Below are 11,451 nucleotides of genomic sequence, written 5' to 3'. Positions count from 1 at the left end.
AAAAACCGGGAATTTCGGGGATTTTTGGGGGATTTTCGGGAATTTTCGGGAATTCTGCCCCGCCCGCCCTGGAAACTTGGGGAATTTTTGTTGGGAATGGTCCGCAGGGCATCCAGTTCCTGGTGGAGCAGGAGCTGCTGCGTCACACGGCCGAGGACATCGCGCGCTTCCTCTACAAGGGGGAGGGGCTGAACAAAACCGCCATCGGGGATTACCTGGGCGAGAGGCGAGCGCCGGGACTGGGGGGACTGGGATGGACTGGGATAAACTGGGATAGACTGGGGGGGACTGGGGGGGACTGGGATGGACTGGGGGGGACTGGGAGGGACTGGGATAAACTGGGATATACTGGGATGGACTGGGATGGACTGGGGGGGACTGGGATGGACTGGGGGGGACTGGGAGGGACTGGGATAAACTGGGATATACTGGGATGGACTGGGATGGACTGGGGGGGACTGGGGGGAGACTGGGATAAACTGGGATGGACTGGGGGGGACTGGGATGGACTGGGATAAACTGGGATAGACTGGGATGGACTGGGGGGGACTGGGGGGGACTGGGATGGACTGGGGGGGACTGGGAGGGACTGGGATAAACTGGGATATACTGGGATGGACTGGGATGGACTGGGGGGGACTGGGAGGGGACTGGGAGGGACTGGGATAGACTGGGATAAACTGGGATGGACTGGGGGGGACTGGGATAAACTGGGATGGACTGGGGGAGACTGGGATAAACTGGGATGGACTGGGGGGGACTGGGATGGACTGGGATAAACTGGGATGGACTGGGGGGGACTGGGATGGACTGGGGGGGGACTGGGATAGACTGGGATAAACTGGGGGGGACTGGGGGGGACTGGGGGGACTGGGAGGGACTGGGAGGGACTGGGGGGGACTGGGAGGGACTGGGGGGGACTGGGAGGGACTGGGAGGGACTGGGGGGGACTGGGAGGGACTGGGGGGGACTGGGAGGGACTGGGGGGGACTGGGATGGACTGGGGGGGACTGGGGGGACTGGGAGGGACTGGGGGGACTGGGATGGACTGGGGGGGACTGGGATGGACTGGGGGGGACTGGGATGGACTGGGGGGGACTGGGGGGGACTGGGAGGGACTGGGAGGGACTGGGGGGTACTGGGAGGGACTGGGGGGGACTGGGAGGGACTGGGGGGGACTGGGATAGACTGGGATATACTGGGGCGGACTGGGATAAACTGGGAGGGGACTGGGATAGACTGGGGGGGACTGGGATAAACTGGGAGGGACTGGGATAAACTGGGAGGGACTGGGATGGACTGGGAGGGGACTGGGATAGACTGGGGGGGACTGGGATAAACTGGGAGGGACTGGGATAAACTGGGAGGGACTGGGATAAACTGGGAGGGACTGGGAGAGGGTTTGGGGGAGTTTTGGGGCACTGGGACGGACTGGGAGGGACTGGGACAAACTGGGAGTGAACTGGGATTGACTGGAATTGGACTGGGAGCGCTGGGGGGGATGATTGACAGCAGGTGGGCGGGGCTTTAATCAAACCCGTGGGCGTGACCAAGCCTGGCCCGGCATGATTGACAGGAGTGGGCGTGGCCTCTGTGTGACCCGGAGTGATTGACAGGTTGTGGGAGTGACCTGTTTGGGAATGTGGGCGTGGTCGGGCTTGATTGACAGGGGTGGGGCGTGTCCTGCGGGGATGTGGGTGTGTCCAGGTTTGATTGACAGCGCGGCCCTGCCCCTCAGGGAGGAGTTTAACCTGGGCGTGCTCCACGCCTTCGTGGACCTGCACGAGTTCACCGACCTCAACCTGGTGCAGGCGCTCAGGTGAGAGCACCTGGGGTCACCTGGGGACACCTGGACACACCTGGGGACACCTGGGGGGACACCTGGACACACCTGGGACACACCTGGGGACACCTGGGGACACCTGGGGACACCTGGACACACCTGGGGACGCCTGGGACACACCTGGGGACACACCTGGGACACCTGGGGACACCTGGGGACACCTGGGACACACCTGGGGACACACCTGGGGACACACCTGGGGACACACCTGGGGACACCTGTGGACACCTGGGGACACCTGGGGACACCTGGACACACCTGGAGACGCCTGGGGACACCTGGGGACGCCTGGGACACACCTGGGGACACCTGGGGACGCCTGGGGACACCTGGGGACACCTGGGGACGCCTGGGACACACCTGGGGACACCTGGGGACGCCTGGGGACACCTGGGGACACCTGGGGACACCTGGGACACACCTGGGGACACCTGGACACACCTGGGGACGCCTGGGGACACCTGGGGACACCTGGACACACCTGGGGACACACCTGGACACACCTGGGGACACCTGGGGACACCTGGGGACACCTGGACACACCTGGGGACACACCTGGACACACCTGGGGACACCTGGGGACACCTGGGGACACCTGGACACACCTGGGACACACCTGGGGACACCTGGGGACACCTGGGGACACCTGGACACACCTGGGGACGCCTGGGACACACCTGGGGACACACCTGGGGACACCTGGGGACACCTGGGGACACCTGGACACACCTGGGGACACACCTGGACACACCTGGACACACCTGGGACACCTGGGGACACCTGGACACACCTGGGGACACCTGGGGACACCTGGACACACCTGGGGACACCTGGGACACCTGGGGACACCTGGGGACACCTGGGACACACCTGGACACACCTGGGCTCACCTGGGGACACACCTGAGTTTTTTGGGCCGTCTCAGGTGTGATTGTTTCCGGAACGTTCCAGGCAGTTCCTGTGGAGTTTCCGGCTCCCGGGGGAGGCGCAGAAAATCGACCGGATGATGGAGGCGTTCGCCCAGAGATACTGCCTGTGCAACCCGGGGGTCTTCACCTGTACAGGTGAGCTCACCTGGGCGCACCTGGGCACACCTGGGGACACCTGGGGACAGGGAACACACCTGGGCTATGCCTGTGCAACCCGGGGGTCTTCACCTGTACAGGTGAGCTCACCTGGGCACACCTGGGCACACCTGGGCGCACCTGGGGACAGGGAACACACCTGGGCAACTGCCTGTGCAACCCGGGGGTCTTCACCTGTACAGGTGAGCTCACCTGGGCACACCTGGGGACACCTGGGGACACCTGGGGACAGGGAACACACCCGGGCTACTGCCTGTGCAACCCGGGGGGTCTTCACCTGTACAGGTGAGCTCACCTGGGCACACCTGGGCACACCTGGGCGCACCTGGGGACAGGGAACACACCTGGGCAACTGCCTGTGCAACCCGGGGGTCTTCACCTGTACAGGTGAGCTCACCTGGGCGCACCTGGGCACACCTGGGCGCACCTGGGGACAGGGAACACACCTGGGCAACTGCCTGTGCAACCCGGGGGTCTTCACCTGTACAGGTGAGCTCACCTGGGCACACCTGGGCACACCTGGGACACACCTGAGCCCAGGCGACACACCTGGGACACACCTGAGCCCAGGTGACACACCTGGGACACACCTGAGCGCAGGTGACACACCTGGGACACACCTGAGCCCAGGTGACACACCTGGGACACACCTGAGCCCAGGTGACACACACCTGGGACACACCTGAGCCCAGGTGACACACCTGGGACACACCTGAGCGCAGGTGACACACCTGGGACACACCTGAGCCCAGGTGACACACCTGGGACACACCTGAGCGCAGGTGACACACACCTGGGACACACCTGAGCCCAGGTGACACACCTGGGACACACCTGAGCGCAGGTGACACACACCTGGGACACACCTGAGCCCAGGTGACACACCTGGGACACACCTGAGCCCAGGGGACACACCTGGGACACACCTGAGCGCAGGTGACACACACCTGGGACACACCTGAGCCCAGGTGACACACCTGGGACACACCTGAGCGCAGGTGACACACACCTGGGACACACCTGAGCGCAGGTGACACACACCTGGGACACACCTGAGCCCAGGTGACACACCTGGGACACACCTGAGCGCAGGTGACACACACCTGGGACACACCTGAGCCCAGGGGACACACCTGGGACACACCTGAGCCCAGGTGACACACCTGGGACACACCTGAGCCCAGGGGACACACCTGGGACACACCTGGCTGGGATAGGATCACACCTGAGCCCAGGTGACACACCTGGGACACACCTGGCTGGGATAGGATCACACCTGAGCCCAGGTGACACACCTGGGACACACCTGGCTGGGATAGGATCACACCTGAGCCCAGGCGACACACCTGGGACACACCTGAGCCCAGGCGACACACCTGGGACACACCTGAGCCCAGGCGACACACCTGGGACACACCTGAGCCCAGGGGACACACACCTGGGACACACCTGAGCCCAGGCAACACACCTGGGACACACCTGGCTGGGATAGGATCACACCTGAGCCCAGGCGACACACCTGGGACACACCTGAGCCCAGGCGACACACACCTGAGCTTACACCGGCACACCCCAGACTCCCACCCGGCTGGGGCGGGGCCGCGATTGGCTGGGAGAGGATCACACCTGAGCCCGGGCGACGCGCACCTGAGCTCACCTGAGGCCCAGGTAACGCCCACCTGCGCCCCGCCCCGCCCCCTCCCGCAGACACCTGCTACGTGCTGTCCTTCGCCGTGATCATGCTCAACACGAGCCTGCACAACCCCAACGTGCGGGACAAGCCGTCGGCCGAGCGCTTCGTGGCCATGAACCGCGGCATCAACGACGGCGGCGACCTGCCCGAGGAGCTGCTCAGGGTGGGCGGGGCCGGGGCCGGGGGGGCGGGGCCGGGGCGTGGCCAGGTGGGGGAGGGGCTTCGGGGTGAAATTTGGAGGGGAAAAGGTGGGAAAATGGGAGATTTGGGGAGGAAAAGGTGAAAAACGGAGGATTTGGGGGGGGGTGAGAGGGGCGTGGGGGGCGGGGCTTAGGAGGGTGTGGCCGAGAGGGCGTGGCCAGGTGTGGGAGGGGCTTCAGAGTGAAATTTGGGGGGGAAAAGGTGGAGATTTGGGGAGGAAAAGGTGAAAAATGGAAGATTTGGGGGGGTTGAGAAGGGTGTCGGGGGCGAGGCTTAGGAGGGTGTGGCCGAGAGGGCGTGGCCAGGTGTGGGAGGGGCTTTGGAGTGAAATTTGGGGAGAAAAAGGTGGAAAAAAGGGGAAATTGAGGAGAGTCAGGGGGCGTGGCCAGGTGGGGGGGAAGTTTTGGGGGGAAATTTGGGGAGAAAAAGGTGGGGAAATGGAGGGAAATTGGGGGCGTGGCTTGTGAGGGTGTGGTCGGTGGGCGTGGCCCCCCGCCCAACAAAATCTGGGCGCCAAAAGGTGGGAAAAAAAACCTGGAAAAATTGGGGTGGAAAAGGCGGGAATTTAGGGGGGCGGTGGGGGCGTGGTTTGAGGTGAATGTGGGGGGGGGGGGAAAGGCATTGGGGGCGTGGCTTATGAGGGTGCGGCCAGAGGGGGCGTGGCCGATTTGGGGAGAACTTTGTGGGGAGAAAGGCGGGAAAACAGGGAATTCGGCGGGAGGGGCGGGGTGGAAATCGCGCCGGAATCGGCCCCAAAATCCTCCCGGAAATCCCGGAAAATTCCCGGAAAATTCCCGAAATTCCCTAAAATCCCGAAATTTTCCCCCAAAACCGTCGGAATCGGCCCCGAACGGCAGAACCTGTACGAGAGCATCCGCTCGGAGCCCTTCAAGATCCCCGAGGACGACGGCAACGACCTCACCCACACCTTCTTCAACCCCGACCGCGAGGGCTGGCTGCTTAAGCTGGGTAGGCCACGCCCCCCTCGCCCCGCGGGACACGCCCCCTGGAATTCCCGAAAAAAAAATCCCGGGGAAAATCGACGGAAATTCCGATTTTTTTGGGGGATTTTTTTAAAAGGGTTTGAAGGTGGTTTGTAATGGGGTGGGACACGCCCCCCGTCCCAGGCCACGCCCATCGGGGCCACGCCCTCCGCGAATTCCCGAAATATTCCCCGCCCCAAAAAAACCCACCCCCCGGTGGGATCGCGCCAAAATTCCCAATTTTTGGGGGGGATTTTTTTTTTTTTTTGGAGGGTTTTGAAGGGGTGTGTAAGGGGTGGGACACGCCCCCCCGGCCACGCCCAGCACGCCTGGGACACGCCCACCTCGCCAGGCCGAGGCCACGCCCCGAAATTTCCCCCCCCCCCCAAAAAAAAATCCGGGTGGAATTTCCACCAAAATCCCAAATTTTGGGTGGTTTTGGAGCTTTTTTTGGGGGGTGGGACACGCCCCCTGGCCACGCCCACATCACCTGGCCACGCCCCCTCCCAGTTCCCCCCGCTCGGATTTTCTCGGTGATTGATGGTTAATTAATAATGTAATAATTAATTGATGTTTTTTTTTCCTCCCTGATTCCCCAAAAAAATTCTTCCCAAAATTCTCCCGAATTCCTGGAAATTTCCCAAATTCCTCGAAAACGCCCCCGAATTCCCTCCAATCTCCCGGAAAATTCCTGAAAATTCCCCCCAAATTCCTGAAATTCTCCCCAAAATTCCCGAAATTCTCCCAAAATTCCCAAAATCCCCCCAAATTCCCAAAATTCCCCCAAAATTCCTGAAAATTCCTCCCAAAATTCCCAAAACTCCCTCAAAATTCCCTCAAAATTCCTCCAAAATTCCCCCCAAATTCTCAAAATTCCCCAAAAATTTCCAAAATTCACCCCGAAATTCCCCAAATCCCCCCAAATTCCCAAAATTCCCCCCAAATTCCCAAAATTCTCCATAAAATTCTCAAAATTCCCCCAAAATTCCTGAAAATTTCTCACAAAATTCACAAAATTCCCCCCAAATTCCCAAAATTCTCCCTAAATTCCCAAAATTCCCCCCAAATTCCTGACATTCCTACTCCTGGTGCTGCTGTTGGGACGCCCCCAGGAGGTGAGTGCTGGAGTGGGGGAGGGACCCCCCGAAAATCCCCCAAAATTCCCCCAAAATTCCCCCAAATTCCCCAAAATTCCCCAAAATTCCCCCAAATCTCCCCAAATCCTCCAAAATTCCCCCAAATTTCCTCCAATTTGCCCCCAAATTCCACCAAATTTTCCCCCAAATCCCCCCGAAAATCCCCAAAATTCCCCAAAATTCCCCCAAATCTCTCCAAATCCTCCAAAATTCCCCCAAAATTCCCCCAATTTCCCCCCAAATTCCACCAAATTTTTCCCCAAATCCCCCCAAAATCTCCCAAATTCCCTCCAAAATCCCTGAAATTCTCCTACACTTCCCAAATTTCCCCCCCAAATCCCCCCCGAAAATTCCCGGCATTTTCTCACTCCCCCTCCCAAACGCTCCCGGATTTCCCCGAATCCGCGGAATTTTCCCGGATTTCCCCCGATCCCGGGGCGTGGCCCCGAACGCCGCAGGCGGGCGCGTGAAGACGTGGAAGCGCCGCTGGTTCATCCTCACCGACAACTGCCTCTACTACTTCGAGTACACCACGGTGAGAGCCCCAAAATCGCCCAAAATCGCCCAAAATCGACCCAAAATCACCCGAAATTGCAAAAAATCGACCCAAAATCACCCGAAATCGCCCAAAATCACCAGAAATCGACCCAAAATCACCCGAAATCGCCAAAAATCGACCCAAAATCACCCGAAATCGCCAAAAATTGACCAAAAATCACCCGAAATCGCCAAAAATTGACCCAAAATCGACCCAAAATCGCCCAAAATTGACCCAAAATCCCCAAATTTACCCAAAATCACCAAAAATCGACCCAAAATTGCCCAAAATCGACCCAAACGGCCCCCAAATACCAAAAATCCCCCGAAATCTGCCTCGGGAACCCCAAAATCCCCAAATTCACCCAAATTCCCTCAAATTCCCCCCAAAATTCCCCCAAATTCCCCAAAATTCCCCCAAATTCCCCAAAATTCCCCAAAATTCCCCCAAATTCCCCCAAATTCCCCAAAATTCCCCAAAATTCCCCCCAAAATTCCCTCAAATTCCCCAAATTTCCCCCAAATTCCCCCAAATTCCCCCAAATTCCCCCCAAATTTCCCCAAATTTCCCCCAAATTCCCCCCAAATTCCCCCAAAATTCCCGAAACTTCCCCAAATTTGGGATTTCCCAGGACAAGGAGCCGCGGGGGATCATCCCCCTGGAGAACCTGAGCATCCGAGAGGTCGAGGATCCCCGGAAACCGGTGAGACCCAAAGGGCCCCGAACCCGCCCCAGGAACGGCCAAAAACCGCGAAGAATTCCCGGAATTCCCCAAAACCGCCCCAAAAACGCGCAGAATTCCTGAAAAAGGCACAAAATTTCCAAAAATTCCCCCCAAACGCCCTGAAATGGCACAAAACCCCCCAAAATTCCCCCCCAAAATGGCACAAAATTCCCAAAATTCTCCCAAAATCGCCCAGAAAATGGCCCAAAATTCCTGAAAAAGGCACAAAATTACCCCCAAATCGCCCAAAAAAGGCACAAAATTCCCAAAAATTCCCCCAAAATCACCCAGAAAATGCACAGAATTCCCCAAATTACCCCAAAACGCCCAAAAAACGGCACAGAATTCCTGAAAAAGGCACAAAATTCCCAAAATTCTCCCAAAATCGCCCAGAAAAGGCCCAAAATTCCTGAAAAAGGCAGAAAATCCCCCAAAATTCCCCCAAAATCACCCGAAAAAACCGGGCACAGAATTACCCAAAAACGGGACAAAATTCCCATTTTTTCCCCGTTTTTCCCCATTTTCCCCCCATTTTTGCTCCAAATTCTTTCCCGTCTTTTCCAAACTGGTTTTAACCGGGTCCCAACTGGTTTTTACTGGTTTCTCCTCCATCCTAAACAACCCCAACCTCCAAATCTCCCCCAAATCCCCATTTTTTCCCCATTTTTTCCCTGTTTTTTTCCCATTTTTTCCCCCGTTTTTCCCCATTTTTCCCCCATTTTTGCTCCAAATTCTTTCCAATTTTTTTCCAAACCGGTTTTAACTGGTCCCAACTGGTTTTTACTGGTTTCTCCTCCATCCTAAACAACTCCAACCTCCAAATCTCCCCCAAATTCCCATTTTTTCCCCATTTTTTCCCTGTTTTTTCCCATTTTTTCCCCCGTTTTTCCCCATTTTTCCCCCATTTTTCCCCCATTTTTGCTCCAAATTCTTTCCCGTTTTTTCCAAACCGGTTTTCACCGGTCCCAACTGGTTTTTACTGGTTTCTCCTCCATCCTAAACAACCTCAACCTCCAAATCTCCCCCAAATCCCCATTTTTTCCCTGTTTTTTCCCCGTTTTTTTTTCCGGTTTTTTCCCATTTTTTCCCATTTTTTCCCATTTTTCCCCCGTTTTTGCTCCGAATTCTTCCCAATTTTTTTCCGAGCCGGTTTTAACCGGTGCCGACTGGTTTCCCGCGTCGTTCCCAGCACTGTTTCGAGCTCTACATCCCCAACAACAAGGGCCAGCTGATCAAGGCGTGCAAGACGGAGGCGGACGGGCGCGTGGTGGAGGGGAACCACGTCGTCTACCGGATCTCGGCGCCCACGCGGGAGCAGAAGGACGAGTGGATCAAATCCATCCAGTGAGGGGCAGCGAAAGCCCGAGGAAAAAAAAAAATCCCGGAAAATTCCGGGGAAAAAAATGGGAGGGGGGGGGGGGGGAAAAATGGGATTTTTTGGGGGGAAAATGGGATTTTGGGGGGGAAAATGGGATTTTTGGGGGGTTAAAAATGGGAATTTTTGGGGTCAGGTCCATCCAGTGAGGGGCAGTGAAATCCCGAGAAAATTCCTGGAAAATTCCGGGAAAAATTTGGGAGGGGGTGGGGGGAAAAAATGGGATTTTTAGGGGGAAAAAATGGGATTTTTTGGGGGAAAATGGGATTTTGGGGGGAAAAATGGGATTTTTGGGGGTTAAAAATGGGAATTTTTGGGGTCAAGTTTTTCCAGTGAGTGGCACCAAAGTCCCCAAAAAATTCCCGGAAAATTCCGGGAAAAATTTGGGAGGCGGTGGGGGGAAAAAATGGGAATTTGGGGGTTAAAAATGGGAATTTTTGGGGTGAAGTCCTTCCAGTGAGGGGCACCAAAATCCTGAAAAAAAATTCCCAGAAAATTCCGGGAAAAAATTGGGAGGGGGTGGGGGGGTGGAAAAATGGGGGGTTGGGGGTAAAAAAATGGGAATTTTGGGGGGAAAAAATGGGATTTTTTGGGGGGGTTAAAAATGGGAATTTGGGGGGTTAAAAATGGGAAATTTTTTTGGATGTTTTGGGGGTCAGATCCATCTGGCGAGAGAGAGAAAATTCCCGAAGAATTTCCTCTCCAGTGTCCCCGCCCCCCCCAAAAAATTCTGAAAAAAATTCTGAAATTTAAAAAAAAAAAAAAAGAAGAAATGCCACAAAAAATTCCAGAAAAATCTCCCCAAAAATCAAAAAAATAATCCCTGAAAAAAAAACTTTGAATTTTCTCTGAAGAAATCTGAAAAAAATCCCAAAAGGAATCCCCAAAAATGTTCCCAAAAAATTCCTTCAAAAAGTCCCAAAAAACCGCAAAAAAAATCCCCAAAACCACCAAAAAAATCCGAAAAAATCCCCAAAAAATCCCCAAAAAAATTCCAAAAAAATTTCTCCAAAGGGAATCCAATTCCCAAAAATTCCCCCCCCCAAAAAAATCCCCCAAAAACCCCCAAATCTCCCCAAATTCCCCGCAGGGCAGCGGTGAGCGTGGACCCGTTCTACGAGATGTTGGCAGCGCGAAAAAAGCGGATTTCGGTCAAGAAAAAACCGGAAAATCCCTAAAAAAACACCCAGAAAAACCCCAAAAAAAGGGGGCGGGACCCCCGGAATTCCCACCTGGAAATTCCCAAAAAAAATCCCCAAAATTGGGGAAATTCCCCAAAAAAAATCCCCAAACCTGGGGAAATTCTCCCGGAAAAAATCCCCAAAATTGGGGAAATTCCCCCCAAAAAAATCCCCAAAATTGGGGAAATTCCCAAAAAAAAATCCCCAAAATTGGGGAAATTCTCCCGGAAAAATTCCCAAAATTGGGGAAATTCCCAAAAAAAATCCCCAAAATTGGGGAAATTCTCCAAAAAAACAATCCCCAAAATTGGGGAAATCCCCAAAAAAATCCCCAAAATTGGGGAAATTCCCAAAAAAAATTCCCCAAAATTGGGGAAATTCCCCAAAAAAAATCCCCAAAATTGGGGAAATTCCCCCAAAATCCCTCCGGACTGGGACAGGACGACGAGGGAGCTGCGGGAGCCTCCGGAATTCCCGAAAATTCCCAACATTTTCCTCCTCTGGGAACCCCCCCCAAAAAAATCCCCAAATTTTCCTTTCGGGAATCCAAAAAATTCCCTTTGGAAATCCCAAAATTCCCCAAATTCTCCCGGGGAATCCCAAAATTCCCCAAGTTTTGCCCCCGGGAGTCCTGAATTCCCAAAATTTCTCCCTCCAAGCCCCGAAATTCCCCAAATTTCCTTTCGGGAGCC

The 11,451-nt window shown here is 55.5% G+C and overlaps 1 protein-coding gene across 1 annotated transcript; it reads left to right on the top strand.

The window, feature by feature from the left end:
* Nucleotides 1-5: 5 nt before the first annotated feature.
* LOC136305823 (cytohesin-2-like) lies at nt 6-11,417 on the top strand (the record flags this gene model as incomplete). The annotated part of the gene is made up of 9 exons (XM_066209132.1): nt 6-226; nt 1,739-1,819; nt 2,795-2,907; nt 4,636-4,784; nt 5,680-5,809; nt 7,385-7,476; nt 8,111-8,182; nt 9,393-9,547; nt 10,669-11,417. Coding segments are annotated over 9 exons (1,101 nt in total), but the record flags the coding sequence as incomplete, so codon positions are not given.
* Nucleotides 11,418-11,451: the final 34 nt, after the last annotated feature.

Source organism: Chamaea fasciata, unplaced genomic scaffold (assembly GCF_029207755.1).
Source record: "Chamaea fasciata isolate MVZ Bird 193981 ecotype frontalis unplaced genomic scaffold, bChaFas1.0.hap1 SCAF_679, whole genome shotgun sequence".
Lineage (NCBI taxonomy): Eukaryota > Metazoa > Chordata > Aves > Passeriformes > Sylviidae > Chamaea > Chamaea fasciata.
The sequence above is the reverse complement of the archived record's forward strand: the minus strand, read 5'-3'. Positions and strand labels throughout refer to the sequence as shown.